General features: G+C 39.0%; 1 protein-coding gene across 1 annotated transcript; it reads right to left on the bottom strand.

The window, feature by feature from the left end:
• Positions 1-781: 781 nt before the first annotated feature.
• Positions 782-20,549, bottom strand: chata (choline O-acetyltransferase a). The gene is made up of 15 exons (XM_007898378.1): positions 20,441-20,549; positions 19,805-19,919; positions 19,045-19,236; positions 18,415-18,533; positions 17,758-17,811; positions 16,737-16,917; positions 14,414-14,591; positions 11,648-11,817; positions 9,955-10,055; positions 8,868-8,996; positions 8,494-8,616; positions 8,012-8,153; positions 6,982-7,044; positions 5,699-5,836; positions 782-1,313 (listed from the first exon to the last, which is right to left on the bottom strand). Exons 2-15 carry the CDS (start codon positions 19,868-19,870, stop codon positions 1,041-1,043), a joined length of 1,929 nt encoding a protein of 642 aa, XP_007896569.1. The 5' UTR covers positions 19,871-19,919; positions 20,441-20,549; the 3' UTR covers positions 782-1,040.
• Between the last annotated feature and the right edge of the window lie 164 nt (positions 20,550-20,713).

The raw sequence follows: 20,713 nt of genomic DNA, 5'->3' as shown, positions 1-20,713 counted from the left end.
GGTACAGGCCTTCGCAAGTTACAGTGGGCACAAAGTTAACAAACACTCCACTTATTCACACTATTTTACATTCTTAACAAGAAATATACCTACCCTACCAACATTAGGATCTATTTCACAATGAAAAATGTATTCATTGTTTCCAAGGCCAACTATCAGAGTTGCCTCCTCAGCTCTTTATTGTTTCTAAAACTATAATGTATATGTAACAATAAATCAGATTATTTATTATATATTTAACCAACATTTTTTGAATAGTGTCTCTCTGTTGCTTAATCATTATTTATAAATAGCATGAGGTCTGATTTTAAACAAAAATAGTTTCATCTGAATTACTGCACACATTTCCCACTAAAGTTACAATATTTATAGAACTAAACACACAATATTGACATTGCACAGAAACTGTTAAACAATATAGCAATTATACAGTATTTGTGGTTGTTTGCAGTTTTTTTGTGTATTGCTAGTGTTATTTGTACAAGAATATTTTTAATAAACATACACCAGGCATATGATGTATTTATATACTTAAGCATATATTTTTCTGCTGTAACATTTACCATTGCACATATAATTTATGATGAATAACCAACCATGGAAAACATGATTAAAACTAAAATTATCTTGTTATAATTGTTACTAGAGCAATAAATATTTTGATCAATAAGTAAAATACATTCTCTTTTCATTATCATTTATAAATAATATGGTAATACACTAAAGAGTTGGATGTCACAGATTTCATCAGAAATTTCTGTGGAAACATTTCTTTGGCAGACCAGTCCATCTGGGACTGACACTTGTGTGTTTGCATAATATATATATTTCTATGCTAATGTTACACTTTATGATCGAACTGCTCTGCTATATTCTGATTTAGTATTCAGTATGTTTGTTCTTTTCAGTTACGTTGCTATATTTGTTGGAATCTTTACAGATAAATGATGTTTAAGATAGTTCTTGTTCAACAACAGGATTATATTTTTGCATAGAGAAATGACATTGTGCATTTCATTGCAACAATAGGTTAATCAATTTTAGTGGCATGACTTCCTTCCATTTTGAACTTTGTGTGTTGTCTGCCCCAGAAAGGCTTGCTTAGCCTTAACATTGCACTTAACACACAAATCCCTCATCTCTACAAGACTTTCTTCCACGGCTTTTGCAAACATGCTTGAAGAAGTCTCCTTACACTCGTTGAAGCATGAAATACAGAAAATAATGTGGTCCAAATGTGGATTGTAGGAAGCACCATAACCATCTGGAACTACAGGACCGTAAAATAGAAATGCTCCCGTTGTGGTTGGTACCTGTAAAACAATGTGAAGTCTTATTGTTCCTTGGTTGTAGTGTAGAACATATATGATACACAGATGAAGTACAGAAATGCACTTACCTTTTTACAGTATTCATGCATTGATATTAATTTGAATATTTAGCATCTAGTTTTGATCCTGTAAGTTTGTTCTGTTTGTACACACACTTGAACTTACTCCCACTAATTGTGCTTGATATATATTGAGTATGCAACCAATATTGTGTATCATTTTTTGGATGTGTCAAACAATCCAGTGGGCATTTTTACTTGTGAAATAATGACACTCGTCTCATTGTAACCCAGTCCTTGCAAAGCAAACCTGAGGAATTATGATTTGGTGAATAGATGAAAATGTAACCAACAACATATGAAGCCAAGAGTCCAAGGTGTTGGACCAAAAGTGGTAACTCAGATCACTTGTAACTTCAAGCATTCCAATCTTAATATCTATGTAAAGGCTTCATGTGTGAGAGGAGAAACACTGCAGGATTAATCCTGTGTGCCAAGTAGAAACAGCAAAATCAAACATTTTCTCTATCCCAACAGACACTTCTAAGACTTTCATATATTTCTGTGAAGCAGATCTGCTTAACTTGATGTTAATTAACTCTTTGGTGGGGCATTGGAAAGAAATTCTAGTTTGGCTCAAAATAGTTTTTTTTTACAAGATTCCCTTCCTTTTTAGTGGTGAAGAACTGTACAAATTACAGGATTTAATTTAAATTTCAAGCTATGGATACGTACAACTAATGTCTCACATTTTTTGGTACAATTGAGTGATACCCACTATTCACTGGTGGGTATGATCTTGCCTTTTCTCTTAAAAGCTTTACTTTTGTCTATTCATCAAGGGATTGTTATAACGTGCAAATTGTTTGCTGCCTATTGAAGTAAACTAGGCCAAAAACCCCAATGGCCTTTTGATATTCTGTGTTTTCTTGTGTTTTTCTAACTCTTAGGAATTAAAGCTAAACCGGGGTAAGGTGTAGCTTCACTGAGCTAAAGAGTGATCTAGCACAGAAATAGGCCACTTGGCCAAATTTAGCCATGTCTCTTACACTTATTTACCTTGTATTTACCACTTCTATAATATAATAATAATAATCCTTGCATTTGATATAGGGTTTTCACAACTTCTAGATGGCTCAAAGCGTTTCACAGAATATACTGTAAAGTGAATTGACAGCATATTTTGTGGGCGAAACGTGGCAGCCAATTGCACACAGCAGTGTCCCACAAGCAGTCGTGGATTGAAGTGACCAATTTTTTTTTGAGGGATTATTATCAGGTGGATGGAGTAAGGAAACTTGCCCAAGGTTTCACCTTCCGGAAATCGAACCCAGGTCTCTCGCTTGCGAAGTGAGTGCTCTAACCACTGAGCTACAGGACTCCGTAGTTTTAGACTCACCAACAAATGTAAGCAGCCTATCAACATCCACCTTATTACTTATGTTATAGTAAGAGTTGGAAAAATGGACTAATTTGGATTGAATTTAACTTTATGAAACAATGATGGACTGATAGAAAGAATGCTTTAATGAGATTTCTAACATTCTAAATCTCATGGCCTTTTTTTGTTACATGTCAGAGATTTAGAGATGTCCTGCTCAGATTGGAGATTTGAAAGCCAATTAGTATAATTCACTCAGACCTGTACTTGTTGTAAATAGATAGATGCAGCTACTACTCCTGAATATAATGGCAAAAATATTTTCTAGTTTTTGTGTAACATGCAAATATATATATATCGTGCTCAGAGCAAAGTGTTGTCATTTGCAGCAGTTGATCATTTAAAGCAGGAAGCCTGAGTAATGCTTCCTGGCCAGTGGCTGAGCAGGAAGTAATTTTAAAACATACCATCGGACATGCTTAACTGGTAACAAAACTCTGATATTAGTTAATGTCATTTTATGTTGGTTGCACAATGGGAGTTAAAAATACCATTAAAAATTAGTGATCATTTGGGAGAAGAGTTTGAATAGATTTAGTTCCATTGGATTTCTAGTGGAATTGTGCTGCCCAAAATATTTTTTTATCAAATCTTATTGTTTATTTGATGGGAAGAAGGACACGTTTCCAGTTCATTTTAGTGTGTTGCCCCAAGTCTTCAGTCTTTTGCTTTCTTATCTGGGGTCCTGCTCCTCCTCACCACTCTCTCTACTAGCTTTTTTTCAACTTGCTCCCCATCCCATCTGTCCCTCTCCTCTTTGGTGTCCTCCCTTTGTCCCTATGTATCTCTCTAAGTGAGAAGAGCCTTCGGTCTCCCAATCTGCTTTCTCCCCATGATGTTTTTAGCCCAGTTAATTTTCAATATCCTGCAATCTCCAAGTTTGCCTTGCACAAAAGCCCAGAGTTTTATGAAGTCTAATTTGCAGTACTGGGTACCCTTACAGTTTGTACCACTATACTACACACCTGATTCGGACTTGGTTCATTGGTGTGAATTGCACAGGAGTTAATTTTAGAATTAACCACTACTTGCCCTGTCTAAAATATTTATGTGGAACACAATCTTGCCATCTTTTATACAGGGCCAAATGTAGAGCATAAGCACTTGTCAAATAAATATCTCCTGTTTATTATTATATTTAATTAAATTACTGGTTCAAACTTGCCCTCTGGTATACCATCATCTGATGACTTAAGTGCATGCACCTGGACAGCACAATAACAGGTGTTTATGTTTGAACGTTGGAATTTTAATTATTATGCAGAAAAATAGACTGTGGTAGGGACTCATTATCTACCCCACTTTACCCACTCCATATCATTAGGCAAAAAGAGAGAACAGCCTTTCAATCAGACAAGTGTTTCAACAACTACAATTACTACCTGCCCCAGTGCCACCTGGGTATTAAGGACATGCAGGCACCTGCTCATGTGGATTCCTGTTTTATGAGCCTGAGCCCGAGCCTGCATGTCGCATTTTTATTATTGCATTCAGAGAAATCAAATCTATTTTAAAAATGATAAAACGTTGAGGCAGAATAGTTACTGAAAAACTAATTTAGCCAGGCAGTACTCATCAATCAGACAACTGTTTCTCCCCACTGTAAAATGATCAACATTCTGTTTGACATATCTGAACTACACAGTTAGCCTTATATGAATCCAAGTTGTTGTTGTTGTAGTTTCATTACCATTACTGTTCCAGTGATGAGAAAACCACATCGCTTTAAAATATAATCCTTACTCATACACAGTACTGTGTGCTTAATGCTTCATAATGACTTAGGCTGAACGGATGTCCTCATGCAAATATCAATTTAGCAGGGGTGTGCTGTGGGTTTATTTTTCTGGCAATCTCAGGATAAATGGGCAAGCACTTCCCCCCTGTCACGCATCTATAACAAGTCCCCGGCATATACCTTAGGATGAAATGGGGAGGGGGGACCAGCCAGCCTGGAGCATCAGTAGGATTTAGAGGGGCAAACTCGTCACTGGGAGCAGGAATTCTTACTATTCTGTTCCTATTACCCCTACAATCCAAAGTCCTAACATGTAGGAGCAATGAAGAAACTTCCCAAACAGTGCTTTCAGTAGCAACCTAGGTATTTTAGCTGGTTGAACTCCAGCAGTATCAATGCAATGTTCCTAATAGCCTTGGCTCATATCTATGCCTCATACACTTTTAGGTAAGCAGGGTTCGTTCCTCCAGGGAGAAAGTGCACGTGGAACTCTCAGTCTGGTTTGGATATTCTTAAGTATGGTGATGGTTTCCTGCATGTATCAGACACTCGACTGAGCCAACAAAAATAGCTAAGGATGATGTGTCTTCCATTTCTCCTCTGTTCTCCTTGTGAGATAATGCTAACTTCCTCTAACTGCTACTGAGGTCTGGAGAACAACTTGACAAGAATTATAGGCACGAACCCACGGTATCTAAATTTAAACAGGAAAATTCCATTCATAACCTACATTCCCAAATAATAAAAATAATAATTTTCCTTGCATTTGATATAATGCCTGATCATGTCTTCGAGACATCTCAAAGCGCTTCAAAGAATATACTGTAAAGTGAATTGACTGTATTGTGGGCAAAACGCCAATTTTGCACAGCAGTGTTCCACAAACAGTTGTGGATTGAGTGACCAATTTATTATTATATATATATTTTTGAATCAATTATTACCCCCGGAAAAGCAATCCATCAATTGATTAACAACCGGATTCCTACTTAATGCTAGGCAAACATGTGTGTGGAGTAAGGAAGCTTGCCCAACATATCGCCCTGCTGGGAATCGAAACCAGGTCTCTCGCTTGCGAGGCTAGTGCTCTAACCACTGAGCTACAGGACTCCACTGTAGCTACTAATAAATGAAGCTACTAATAAATAAGCTACTAATAAATGAATATTAGTTGAGAAGAGACACTGACCTGACTGGTGGAGAGGGAAAAATGGTTACTCATCAAATAACTTTCATCAGTAAATAATTTAGGTAAATCCATCTGCAGCTCCTTTGCAATCTCCCGCAGTCCAAGCAAATGATTGTCTATCGCCATCCCAGTGATTGCCTAGAACATAATTTAAACTTGTGAAAATCTGCATGTGAAATAAAAGGTAGAATCCTATTTATTGAGTCAGTAAATGATTTTTTAAAAATGGATATTGTCCTGTAGCTCCAATGTTTATGCCTTAAGTCAATATCACACTGTATGCTTATGAAGATAAGTGTGCTTCTGGTCCAAAATCACAAGATTGGTTTGGATGAAGAAGGCCTTTTGTTTTATTTGATATCATCCTTCCAGATTACCCACCTTACATCTTCCCATCACAACATCAAGCTTTTTTTTTAAATGAGTCCAGTGTGGCCTGTACTCAACCATCATTCTTGGCAACCTGTTTCAGTCATTAATTGACCTCTGGATAAAGAAAAACTTCCTGGTGTTTGTTTTCTTCTCTAGTTTTGGTACAATGGAAGCATACTGTTCTGGCTTTAATTTCTCAATCCTATTTTTAATGTTATACCTCTGTGAGATTCCCACTGATATGTCTTCTCTCAAGACTGAAGAGGCTGTGCCTTGGTGAATTATTGCTCAGCTCATTCCTCCAACAAAGGGGATCATCCCCCTTGTTCTCCTTTGCCCTGCTTTTAGGGCCTGAGCAGTCCCCTTCCTTATGTGACACCAGTACACTAGGTGTGGCCTGACCAACGCACAACATAGCTTCAATGTGATGTCTGGGGATCTGAACTCAACTGATTTGGGAATATACCCAGCATGCTGTTGCCTTGTTTATTGCTGCCTCATACTCTTTTATGTGGTGAACAATGAGTCAGCTATCACCCCTAGATCTCTTTCAGTTTCTACCTTGGCAAGTTCTGCCCCATCCAGGGAGTACATGTGTTTCCTTGGATTCCTTCTAACCAGCTGAACTTGCATTGTGTTATTTCAACGTAGGATTTTTGTGTCCTGAAATAATAAATTATCTGTTTTCTACTCTCCTACTGAAACACTGGAAAATTGACAATTTGTTGCATAATTAATGCAAATATCCTGTACTAAATGCATTCACTTATGCAATAAACAGAGTGAATGTTGCTTAAGACATTGCTTATTGCTTTTATGTTAGTTAAATTAATTACTCCTTTCCTGCAGAAGATGTAACCAATAGAACATGTAATCTGCTAACACAGCAAACCAAAATTAGTTTCACTTACGAGAACTGCATAATTGGTCTGTGCATCAATTGCTGACCAGAGAAGGTCCATTTTTTCTGCATCCTGCATCCAGAAAACAAAGATAGATGGCTAATCAGACACTTTCCTGAAGCATACAGCACATATCCATACTCAGTTGCATGCACTCATTTCTCTCACTTAGAACCTCACATACTCTGACACGCATATCTTCTTATTCATTAATTCCAACACATACATACTAATGCCCCACTGTAAACATCAGTCGGATACATAGTCCCGTAGAACAATAGAGTTGGCAAGCTGAATTATACTACTGGTTCCACAGTGACAGTTCCTTGACTTGAGTATGAGGACAGCAGAACTCTGCACACATGTATATACTTCCACTAAATTGGGATTGTCATGTTTGTTCATTTTTTATGTTAGTGAACACTTATTTGTCTTGTTAGCTTTTTATTAATATTCGCAGCTTTATGGGCCGTCCATGTTTTAAAATTTAACAGCTTGGTTTGTATCAGCTGCAGTTTTATTGTTGCATTGATAGATATTTCCCTGAAATGATGACAAACTGCTTGTTCTAATTCAAAGACTAGTTATATTGCACATTTTTTCAGTTTGATGCAATCAATGCAAACTGACTGGTATAACTTATCAACATACATTCAATCTCTCAGTTGTGCAAGCACTCTTTCATTCATGCTTACATGCACATCTCACTCGCTCACACAAACACTCACCATTCATCTGTCACACATACATTCTTACACACAATTTCTGACAAGCAGAAGATGGAAACAAGGAATAATATAAGCATTTTTACTCAGGTTAACGGGTAGAAAAACAAAAGACAATTTGGGTTATGAGGGAATAAGGATATCATATCTAAAGGTGGGTTTGTGTATTAGGAAATACTCATGAAATAGATTAACTAACTGAATAAAATAATTAAAATATAAAATGAGAGAGACGTTGAGGCACAAATACTGACAGTTGCTTTTAAAAATTAGTTTTGAAAAGAAAAATGACAGGGAGAGATAAAGCAACGCACTGTGACTGAGATTCTCCTTTCTACCATCGCTTTCACAAAGGCGTGTGCTTCTCGAGTTGCTGATCGGATATTATCGACTCTTCCTTCATGGAATCGACGAATCGAAGCACTTTCATAAGTGTGAACAAGTTTCCTATGTAACCTGGAATAGAGATAACAAGTGTGACCTGGGATTAAGGGATATGGATGAGGTGTTATGTGCTAATGATAAAAGAACCTTGGAAGATGCAGGCTTATTGGGACAAATGGAAATCCTCTTATTAAATCCAATAAATAATAAATGATCCTTATATTTGATATAGTGCCTTTCATGTCAGGAGGACATCTCAAAATGCTTCATAGGACATAATGTAAAGTGCAGTGACTGCATATTTTGTAGGCAAATTTCATTTGTTCTTATATTTTATAAGTGCCATTCATCAGAGCATAGTGAATATAGTGAATGTTGTTGAAGTGTGTGTATGTTAAACCTGAAGACTCACCTGTAAATGGACAGCTGCAAAGCAACTTGGATGTAGGCATCTGGGCTCATCTTCTGCCTTTTTATAAAGTCTTTGCCATAAGTCTTAAACCGGTACACATTTAGATCAAGGTTATCTATCAATCTAGAAAAATGGAAAATCCATGGTACATTTAAAAGTGCCATAATGTTCATTTACTGAAAAATAATTTAAAGTTCTTTAATGTCACTTGGATATCACTCATAACATATCACTTCATGCCCTGCCAAGTGATTATTGAGAAACTCATTGTCACGGGATTAGACCAATTTAAACATGTATGATGTTAGGAGCAGTTCCTTACATTGTTTAAAAAACAAATACCCTGTGAATTATCCCATGTAATTTGATGGTACCTGTGCAGTTTTTCAGCTGCTGAAGATAAATATCCATGGATTTCGGGGTCACATTTCCACCTCAGTCTCCTTGGAGCAGGTAACTCACAGACAGAATCAGCTCGGACTAACTTCCTTGCGGTCTCTTTACTGTAAGATACATCACACATACCCTGAAATGCTCATTATTTGCGGTCTGCAAGATAATTCTATCAGTAATCTTGTACATAGACCTATAATAATAATAATAATAATCCTTGCATTTGATATATCTTACAACATCAATAATAATAATAATCCTTGCATTTGATATAGCGCTTTATCAAGGTCTTCAAGTCGGCTGAAAGCGCTTCATGGAATATACAGTAAAATGAGTTGATTGTATTTTGTGGGCAAAACGCAGCAGCCAATTGCGCACAGCAGCATCCCACAAACAATCGTGGATTGAGGTGACCAATGTTATTATTTTTTTAACGGGTTGACTTCAAATAACTTAAGGTTATTGACTTGAATATGATAAAGTCCCAACCTCTTATCCACACAAGCAACAGATATTTGCTCTCTTAAATTTAAATAAATCTAACTGTCCAGTAGTCACCACTAACCTCACACAATTAGTTTGATTATCCGTTGCTCTTGGTGAAATGTACAATTTATTGCTCCCATTGTTTCCCGAAATGTATCATTTGTAATACAACAATTTCACTCTTTAAACAAAATAGACCATTTTTGTTTTATTTAGTTCCCTATATTTAAAAGAATGGTTCATAAAATGCAACAATGTTCATGATCTCTTGTTATTCTGCATAAATGTTTTGCTTTACACAAAGAAGAAATCTTAAAAACAATCTTGTTCTGCTTTTGTTACATACACTAAATGGAAAATGTGGAGAATACTCCTTATTGATGAAAAAAGTTGTGATCCCCTCTCTTTTTCTATTATACATTCAACATTTCTAATACAAGTACCTAATAGCAAATTTGAAGAGTTTGTATTTAAAAAAAGAAATCACAGATATTAAGTGATGAATAAAATTGTACTCAGTTGAACTCCCCCCAAACTTTTGTTGAGTAAAATATAAACTACTGTTGTAAACCCATTACATACATGTAACAGAGTAGATGTTCAACACATTGTACAACTGCAATCCCTTCTGCTGGTGAATGTTCATATACTAGGCCGCAGGAACCATCCCTTCCAACAACAAACTAGGAGAAAAAAGTGGACATGTGTCACTGTTTTGTACTAATCTCTTCTCTGTGAGAGGTATTTATTTCTATAAGGTTGTAAGGCTACATTATTAATGCTCCTTTTTATGCTGCTGGGAGCAATGCAATATCACTTCAAACAGCAGAGTGAAATGGAGCAATGAACCTGATTTTGTACTTCCTGACTTGAATTATCTTCTCTCACTAAGAGCTTTGCACAAATGCATTTACAGATGCCTATTCCCAATTTTGTTTTTAATATTATTAAACAGCCAAGAGCATAACAGACTCTCAAGCAACTCTATTAGCCTTGGAGTGACTTAAGGACTATTCAACTTCATCAGAACAGGGAGTAGCCAATGTTTCAAACCATACAATTAATTGGTAATTCCTAAAACAGCAGATTTTTTGTTGGATATGTCTCTAGCAATGAATGGCTGTTTCAGGTGGCTTGAAACTATTGTTGTAAAACCCCAATACAAATCTGACTATATTTTATCCTTTTACCCCAATCCTCACCAAGCTCCACTGGCTACCCTTCTCCAAAAGGATTGACTTCACACCTTCACATACAAATCCTTTTGCACCCTGATCTGCTTGTATTCTTCCAACCCTCTTCACTCAGCTAACAGCAGCCCACCCCTTTCAAACCACCATTGGTGGCTTTGGTTTCAGCTACTACACCCCTAACCTCTGGAACTCCCCGCCTCAATCATCCCACCTCACTTCTTCTTTATCTATCTTTAAATCCCACTTGAAGATTATCTCTTTGATTGCACCTATTGTAACCTCAGCAGTTGCTCCCATGCAAAAGTTTCCATGCAAAAGTTACCATTTATCATGACTGAGACTGCACACTACTAAATGCGGTGTTTCTTATGTGAGAGAGCTCTTGATATTGCAAGAGAACACTCAAACATTAGAAGATAATCCAGAGTTTAGGTAAGTAGCGCAAAATGGGCCATATCACTGTATCTCTGTTTTTTAACATCTTTATTGCTGTTTATTTCACCTACACGGCTGCCAAATGGAAGCAAATGACATGTATGAAGCAGAGCTGTGAGATCCAATTTATACCTCACCAGGCTGATTTGTTAGCTTGAGAATAATGAAGTCAGAATGTGAATTATTAGCACAAGTGGGGTAGAGGTTATTCTCCACAACTAAAGTTCATGTATTCTGCTTACTTTACATGCTTCACGCAGATACAGGTGGGTTCATCTAGCCTATGCATCCAATGTTCCACAAGACTCATTTTACAGTAGTTGAGAAAATCTTGTCTCCACTTGAAATTGTTAGGTATATTATCACAATTTTGGACAGTACATATAAGTTGTAGCTTTAAAGGGGACTGCTTATCACTATTATGAGTGGTAGAGTTTATGTCTATGATTTCCCTTCCACCCTCATCTATTGTGCCATATTATCTCAATTGTGATGCCATTTCCTTAAAATGCAAATTTGCACTTATTAACTCTGAAGTGTAATGTAAAGAAGACAACCCTAATTTTTAAGAATTTTTAATTATTTAGAATTAAATAATAAACCTCACAGGTGATAGATAATTGCATAAATCATTTTATGTTTAATACCTGCATGGTTTTGTCATACCAGCGGTTTTCACTAGTTTTGTGGCAGCCTCCCCCATGTAATATCTGCAGAGCCAGGTTTGTATCTGTGTGTTCAATGTCATTCGCCTCATCTAAACACAACAGAAAGATGCAGCGCTCGATTGCATCTAGAGAATCTCGGTTGGTAGAGTCTGCAATGAAAGAGTTTGAATTTTATCAACTAAATCAACAACTTTTCACTGCACAAAATACTTAAAGTTGTATCTTCCAACTAGAGTTAGATATAAAATGGAAGAATTATTAGAATATTATCTGGGAACTTACTTTCATTACATTCAGCTAATCATATCCACCTGGCTTCAAACCCTTAGGGTTACGCATTGTACCAATACATCCATCAGTGTTTGTTAGCTTAGCCCAGTTAAAAATAGCACTGTTGTCTATGAGTCAGTTGGTTATGGTTCAAGTTCCAAATCAAAATATAAAGTTCACAGTCCAGACTGATACGGCACTGAGGGTCATAAGGCGGATATTGTATTGTTGGGTGAGATGTTAAACTGAGGACCTGCCTACAGGTTCAGGTGGACATTAAAAATCCTGTGACAATATTCGGACGAGAACATTTTTACTCTGGGTCTCGCCCAACAATTGTCCAGATTAATTTGTGAAGCATTGATGACATGCTTATCTGTAGTACTTGACCACAAGAATAGTTAATAATAATCCCTGCATTTTATAACTTAATTGTAATTATCTTTTAAACACACTTTTAAACAAGCTGTAAGGTTGCACACATGCAGGTTCCAAGGAATCACTGCGCAATATGAATAGGGCAGATTCAATTGTAGCACAAATGCCATTCATAACATTATGGCTATACTTGCTTCAATTCTGTCATATAAATACAGCATGAGACTGCCTTTTGGAAGTGTCTAATGCTACCTTTGTTTCGATAGGATCCTTCGAAGATCGTTGGTGTAGAATTCCAGTCACTGATATTGTGAGTTGATTGAATGTAACTTTCATGTGGAATCTTTGCAAAGCTTATAATATAACCGGCCTACAATTATACCAGTTTGGTGAAGAAATTGTTGGTTAGAACAAGATCGCTGCTAGCTCATCCCTCTACCAGGATAAATAATCAAATGGATGAATAAACAAATTTCCAGGTTTAGATATGTTAATATAGCTCTAAATAGAAAACCAAATATTGCCCTCTATCAGGAAATTCAAATTCATTGACTGCATTTCAAAGAAAACCGATATGTCTATGGGTTTAATCTTTTACCCTACCCCCATACATAGTAGTCTTTTAATAGATTTAGCAATCGTGAATAAAGTTTATGTCATAGAAAATATCACATTCTTCTTGTTTAATGGAGAAATTTATGAGGTGCTTGCGTAGGTTCTGCTATATTGCTGACAAATGATTTTATTTTGAGTACCTAATTTGTATCAAAGTTGCATACGTTGAATAAAATATTTGCAGTTTTTTTCAGAGGAAATGCAGATATTGGCATGAAGTTACCTTTAGATGAAAGTTAAGGTGTGTCCAGTGTATAGCCAATTAAAATCAATATATAGGGTTTAAATATTTTCAATTGATTAGTCAAATGTGTTTTCCATTTTCATGCCCTGCTGGTTATTACATATAATGTACCTGCTCTTTTCTAATATTCATTTGGTGAGTTTCGAATTTCACCACCAGCTCGACCTCAAAAAACGAGTATGAATATGCATGTGGATCATCGCATGCTTAATTATTAACACTGCAGCTGGTGCCAGTAGTGTTTTCGAAAACAATTTTTTTAAGGTTACACGGCATTCATTTGAAATAAAAATTTTAAAGATTTTGTGGAATCTTAAAGAAGAAGAAAACCTTTCTTTGTCAGTGTGATCTGTACTCGAGATTCTTTGATTTTGCCCATAGTGGTAATGAGCTGACAGAATATGTCTCAGGGCGATCAAGTGCAAAGCCTGTGTGTTTTTCCTGAGAGGCAGATTACATTCAAGAAATTTATATGGATTTGGTTCTCTGATTGTCTGTGACACGTGTGGGCTGCTGATCACTGAAGCTCAGTACCATCTCTTTCCACCACCCACATGTTCAGATCATTCGATGTAATTTATAAGCGACAGTGTATTGAGTCCATCGGTATGGAGTTGGGGCACAGAGATCTTGCCATAGTAGTATTTTGGTTCAATCACCCGTTCAAAAGTAACTTTAAAGTTTAACCTACATAGGGGAAAGTTATGAAGTAAATTATTAATGAAAAAAATAGAAATCTATAGTAGGTAAATTAGCATCTGAAAAATAAAAAGTCGTAGTTTTGAGTGTAGCCCCTTGATCAGAGTTGAAACAATGCATTGGCTCAACCCTTTTGCATAGGGTGTGTGGAGGAGAAGCCTAAAAAAAAACTAGGCTCGTGTGAAAAGATTCCAAAATGATTAAAGCAAGAGACACCTGGGGCTCAGATGCAGAGATTGTAATGAACTCCAAAACACAGTGTGGCATTCGTTCCTTGGGATTTGCATTTCAAATCATGTTCTGCAAAACAGTACCCGACTATACTGGGAATATCTTTTGCATATATTTAAAAGCACATGTTTTTTTTCCAATCTGAAATGCAATCTGCTTTTGTTGAGAAGGAAGTATGACTGTACAGCACGTTCTGACTTTTGTTCGTGAGGAAATAATGTTGAATTAGGATCAATAAATTGGAGGGATGAATCATGGTGACACATTAACATGACTGAAAGCTGCCTTTTCTGTGACTTGTTTCCTACCTCTCAGGAGGACTGTCCTTGCCTCAGCCCATTCAGTTCTACCATCTGAGGTTAACAGTCCGATTGGGGGCAAGCATTCTTCTTCGGTTTCCGCCATTTTCACTATTTTTTTCAATTGGGTGAACAAATCGGTTTCATTCAAACGTCTGAAGTTTATCACAACATCCAGAACAAAGAACTGTAGGAAAAAAAAACTTGCATTTATATAGCGCCCTTCACGCTGGGTAGCGTCCTGGAGCTCTTGACAGTGGCGGAGTCTGACAACAAGCCAGGGGGAAAGGGAAGGGGGAAGTGACCATGAACACGATCAAAAAGGAAGGTCTTTAGGCGGGATTTGAAGGTGGCGAGAGAGGGGGCAAGGTGGAGGAATTGAAGGAGAGTTCTAGAGTTTTGGGGCATAGTGGCTGAAGGCATACCCACCGATGGTGAGGGGACGAGGGACAAACATGAGGCAGGAGTCAGCTGAGAGGAGCCAGCAGTTGGAGAAGTGGGGGGGGGGGGGGGGGGGGGGTAAGCAAATCAGATAGTTAGGGAGGTGCGAGGGCGTGGAAACAGATGTTTGGTGGAAAGGAAACCTGGGGATTGAACCTGATGCCTAAGTTGTACATAGGTTCGGTGAGTCTGAGGGAGAGCTCGGGGAAGTTGAGGAGTTCAGACCCATAGGAGAGAGGACGTTGATTAGAGCCAAAGCGTCTGGTTTTCCATCTTGCCGACATCCTGCTGCAGGAAATTTGTGCTCATCCAGGCCTTGTTGTCCGTCAAACAATCTGACAGGACATCAGTGGACTGGGAGTCACAGCTAGAGGAGGAGAAGTGGAATTGGGTGTCGTCTGTATACATGTGGAAGTTGACCCCATGTCTGCAGGGAATATGTAGATAAGGAAAAGAAGGGGGCTAAGGATGGAGCCTTGGGGTATCTCACAGCAAACTGGGTGGGGATGGGAGGAAAAACCATTTGCCAAGATGTATTGTTGGCGGTTTGTTAAGTAGGACTCAAACCGTGCGAGTGCGGTCCCACTAACATGGATGAGGGAGGAGAGGCAATGGAGGAAGATGGCGTTATCAACTATCGAATCTGGCGGAGTGGTCCAGGGGAACGAGGAAGCAGAGTGAGCTCTGGTCATAGAGAGCGAGAGGGTGTAATTTGTTACTGTCTATGCTGTGGGCTGGGCGAAAACATGCCCACAGGTTCGAGTAGGGAGTGGAGGGAGAGGTGTGAGCAAGGTTGATTTGCAATGATGCATTCCAAAACTTTGGCCAGGAAGGGTAGGTTTGAGATGGATCTGAAGTTTGTGAGGTTGGAGGGATTGAGGGTGGGTTTTTTAAGAAGAGGAGTGATGACAGCGGTTTTGAGTGGGAGTGGGACAGTGCCTGAGGAGAGGGACTGGTTGATTGTGTCAGCCAGCAGTGGGCAGAGGAGGGGTAGTTGTGTCCAAACGTTGGGAGGAGATGGGATGGAGGCAGCAAGTGGTGGGCTTCATCTGGGTGATGGTGGAGGAAAAGGAAGGAGGGAGAGATTGGGAAAGGGAGTGTAGGGTGGAGGCTGTGGTAGGAGTCTTGGGAGGAGAGAGTGATGAAAGAGGCATGGGGGAGGGGGGAGGGGGGGCATGGGTGGGGGTGAGAAAGAAGGCAGCCAAGCGGATGTTATCAACTTTAGAAATAAAGAAGTTCAGGACCTCTTCGCATTTGGCATCGGAAGCGAGGATTGAGGAGGCGTTTTGTGTAGACGGTCAGGGATGGGAGGAGAGAGGAGACATCCGCGATGGAGGAGTCAGGAGGTTTGGGGGGAGGGGGGGGGGCGGTAAACTGGGAGAATTTTGAAGGAGAGAGAGGAGGGATGGTAAAGGGTGAGGTGTTCAAAAGATGGGAAACATCTGGAGGAATAGGGGGATGGACTGAGGGAGATTTGGGAAATGAGGGCCACCCCAACTGTTGGCCCTCATCTCCAAAAACACGGATGTAATCAGAAAATAATGAAGGAGGCAACGTTTTCACTTGAAATTGCTAGAAAATGATGCGCAGTTTACACTTTCAAAAAGCACCTATTTAAATCTCAGGTGAACAGCAACAGTTTTATTACTGGGGTTATTTAGCGAGTGTCGTCTTTTTTATTGAAGGGCACGAAAAGTTAACTCATGTGTTCGACAGCACAGCCAATGCTTGTACTTTAATTGCTCTGCAATCAGACGACTTCATCACTTTGCCATCAACGCTTTTTTGACTCGTTTTTATGCATTTGCCTATTCGGCCAGTCCTGTCAATGGCAACACCCGATTCGCATTAATTTAGACGCATTGTTATTTTAGATTAATGTGAAACCCACCTGTTTTTTGCAAGCCACGATGATATGTTCCGGTTCAGGCATAACGCTGCTTTTCTGTGCTACCAAGGTGTCTTTCTGATGACCTGGGAGACGGTAGGACGAGAAGAGCCTGTAATACTGCTCCATACACAGGGCATGTCCAGCCAGTTGACCACGGGCATAATCAATAGGCAAAGCACGGCTGGAAAACAGGGTGTGAAGTTAATGTTGCTTCCAGCTTTATACCACCATCACCTTCTTCCATCCCCATCCAACACAAACAGGTAAGATTCATCCCCAAAGCCAATTCGGATATCGTCCACAATAACCGACGTCCAACCCGAAGTCTCGAGCATTTAAACTATCACTGTGCTGCAAAAACTGAGACTCGTTTATATAACCTGTGGGTTAAGGTATTCGGGGTTACAGTGCTGTATCACATAATAATTAACAAACATTGGTTTGGATGATCTTACCCGAGATTAGGTATGGTCGGCGATTTCAGATAATGTCACAACCAAGCACAGGTGATTTATGGATCCCAGATTAAATTACAGTGTTTGTATATCTCTTCCCACCTGTTAAATAGCATGTCGTGCGGTTCAACAAATGAAACCACGCTAATGGCTGCTAAACGCGGGACATTAAGGCCATTCATTGCTTGAAGATTATGGGAGACCGTCGTAACAAAAGGACAATATTCAGAATGGTTGTAAGGTGAAATATCTAAAGCAGAATTTTAGGTAATGTGTGTGTGTGCACGGAATATGGTAGGATATGTTGCTGTACACGATTGAACTGCAAATAAACCTGTTCGGTGTGTTGGATCAAGTGCTCGCATTCATTCTGTGCGAATATGCAACAAATAGTTGAATGCATTAAATGCTTATGACACCTGTTTATTTGATGAATAGCCCTGGAGATTGCTGGGCAAAGTAAGGGAAGGTTAGCAGGACAGATTCCCCAAATAATTCGAATGCGATGGGAATATAGCACCGTTTAATCATTCATTTATTTGACTACAAAACGGTTAAGAACTTACGCATCCACCACGACTTTGTAATCCAATATTCCAGAAATGAGACGTGCGGCAAACCTACATAAATACAGAAAAATAGATAGTGTTATCCTCGTGGTGTGATTTATTCACATGAATTTCCTGGGTGGAGATCCCACCAAGGGAGACTGCTTAAAGCATCATTTATTATCCATGAGAATGAAGTCGGATTAGCGGATGCAGAAATAATTCGAGATTTCGCTCAAATACTCGCATGTCTCCCCGAGACAAAAGACAAACTTATTTTGTACTAAATTATGGCGGCAACGCAATGAGAAAACAACCCATTTCCTACTGTGCCGCAAGCCTCTTGCAGAAATAAGAACAGAAACTCGTTTAACACCAGCAACGGATCACTTCTGTGTGAAATATATTTGGATACTGAATCAAATCGGCGAAGTCTGTTGAAACCAGTTAAGATCTTATCAGCAATAAATTTACAAGCTTTTATGGTCTGGTCACACCTCAGTAATAAAGCTTACAAAGAGTTGGTCGCTGTAAACATGCATTACATCACGTTGTCTGAATCTACATTTTTGTGTAAAGAAACACACACTGTACTTGAGTTGCCGCATTAGGGTGCTGTAATAGTGCTGCTGGTTTGCTGCCGTGTTATATGAAAATACAGCATATGGTTTATACCTAAGTTGGTCATCTTCATCCCGGAAATTTTGTCGAGGGAAGACCATTCCAGGATTTGAGTTCACGGGAAGTGGAACTCGATTACTTAAATACATCTCGTCCAACCACCAGTCGTAAACCTTTGAAAGAATGAACAGGATGATTGATTTACCTTCTGGTCTACTGTTGTCTTTAACTTTAAAATGGTTTCTGTCCTTTTATCTTACTTTTGATGTTACTTTTGATTTCACTCGTCATCAAAATAAAGTATAGGATTTATTTCCATTGAGAGCTGTCGTCCTTTGAGACTTAACAATAAGAATTCTCTTGGACTCCTGCTACTCTCATCATTGTGCTGTATTTTTTTTTCCTTGCTTATTTTTTTTCTTAAAACTTTCTGTCAGCCAAGGAGGCGCATCGCAACTCTGGAATCACTGACGAATCAGTTCTGAAATAGACTTAAAAGCATCAGTCAGGGAAATGTAAGAGTGGCAGGGCCCCTTTGGAACCGAATGGAAGGTAAATAGATTGTATCGCATGCCCTATGAATAACCCAACTGCAGTATAAACAATGTGAATCTTTCTGCCCCTTCTGCCAACATAAAACAAAGAACGGATTTTCTATTGGAATTGGAAAGCGATGCCATTTACCCAATTCGTTTGACTTTCTTTCCGCTCCATCAACTTTTGCTGTAGAAAGTCTCCAATCCCTCCTGGAGCTCCAAATCTTTCTACGATGGCTTTGGTAGTTTTGTACTGTTCTGCTGTAACAAGGTGCTGAATGCAATTTAAGTACATGTCCAAAGTCTGCTGCAGAGGAGGCACAGGTAGCTTGGGCAAAACCTAGAGCATAGCAAAGGATCATTCAGTTAAAGAAAATATGATGCAGAAATGAAAATGCAACAGATGTTTCAGACAGTTGTTTTGATTTATACACCTGCTTAATATTTGGGTTATTTGAGTGAAATTATTTTTCTAGGAAATGACTGTATCGAGCTGTGAGGTCCACCTCAAGGAAGATTTATCCTTAGCCGAAAACAAATTGTCATTTGAGCAAAACCAATCGAGAAGAAATATTACCAGGATGTCCAAGTCCTCCAGGCAAAGTTTTCGACATTTCCATTACTTGTCATTACTTGAAAATGTTATAAACCAATCAATGAAGAACCTCTATCCTCAGCGTAACATTAGTTTGTAAATGGCACGTCACATTGCTTATTCTAGCATTGAATCAGGATGTTGAAAAGATTTCTTAAATCATTCAGAAAATATTCAAATTCTACTAAATGGGAAATATCAGGAATTCAGTTTCACGTGAACCGGGCACTTCAGGACATTTCTGGACTCGTGATATAAAAAGAAAACAACCAGCACCAAGTACAGAATGTAGTTTGTATAAACGTTGTAATACATAGCTGTTCCTGCGACTCTTGGGTCGAACCGAATCTTGGTTGGAGTTGTTGAGCCCTGGCATCATTTCACTGAGGCTGCTCACAGTCTATACACAGGTATCACTGAAAGAACAGCTGGATTGGGAGAGAGTGCAAGATATATACTTAGTGATTTACTGAAGAAACAGGTCTCGTGTACACACAAACGTGCATGATCCTTATCTATCCAAGCATCATCCTGGACCGCTACCTACCACCGCCCCCCCCCCCACCCCCACACCCCCACACACACACCACCCCCCATTTACCCCTTCATTATCCCCCTACGTATCGAGGCAGTTAAGAACTTAGTGGCCATCACTGATCCGTTCCTAAAGGAGTAGTACATCGACGTGTATCACCGAGAGATGCTTCCAGGTGGCAAGTGCGTACTCCATCCCGGCGGTGTGATAAACCTAACCAGAAACAAAGACTTTTTCGGAGAGAGGCGCATTGATTCAACAACAGTTGCCCCAATGAAACAATGTTTATACGCAGGGATTAACCTCGCGGGTAAAACACCGCACCGTAGTAATGACTCCCAACAAAGCAAACGACAGCGCGTAATTAATGTTCCTCCTCAGGTCCACCTTTGAATCGATCAATACCAGTCTTACCTTTTGAATGTTCGGTGATGTGGCCTCAGATGAAATATCGAGCTACTGGCGATTTAACAGAAAGACGGCCATGTCCCCCCCTCCCCCGAGTTGATCGTCGACCCTAAATTCTGGGTAAAAGGGGGCAAACTCTTTCGCTGTTGATCCGGAGTTCGAACTCGTATTACTTTTTTTTCCCGCTGGAAAACCGGATCTGCTTTAATTGCTGTGGAGTCTGAGCATAGTGTGTGAGGATATTTGGGCTGTACTTTCACTTGGGATGGTTAAACCCCT

Source organism: Callorhinchus milii, unplaced genomic scaffold (assembly GCF_018977255.1).
Source record: "Callorhinchus milii isolate IMCB2004 unplaced genomic scaffold, IMCB_Cmil_1.0 Scaffold7, whole genome shotgun sequence".
NCBI lineage: Eukaryota > Metazoa > Chordata > Chondrichthyes > Chimaeriformes > Callorhinchidae > Callorhinchus > Callorhinchus milii.
This window is presented reverse-complemented; position numbering and strand designations above follow the sequence as displayed.

What these genes read in the sequence shown, in the direction of transcription:
- chata (XM_007898378.1), bottom strand. Translation starts at nt 19,870, where the DNA reads ATGATGCCAGGGCTCAACAACTCCAACCAAGATTCGGTTCGACCCAAG. An exon ending in GATGAAGATGACCAACTTAG is followed by an intron (nt 17,812 to 18,414) that starts GTATAAACCATA and finishes GTATTTATGTAG; the next exon opens with GTTTGCCGCACGTCTCATTT. An exon ending in AAGGACAGTCCTCCTGAGAG is followed by an intron (nt 11,818 to 14,413) that starts GTAGGAAACAAG and finishes CTTTCATTGCAG; the next exon opens with ACTCTACCAACCGAGATTCT.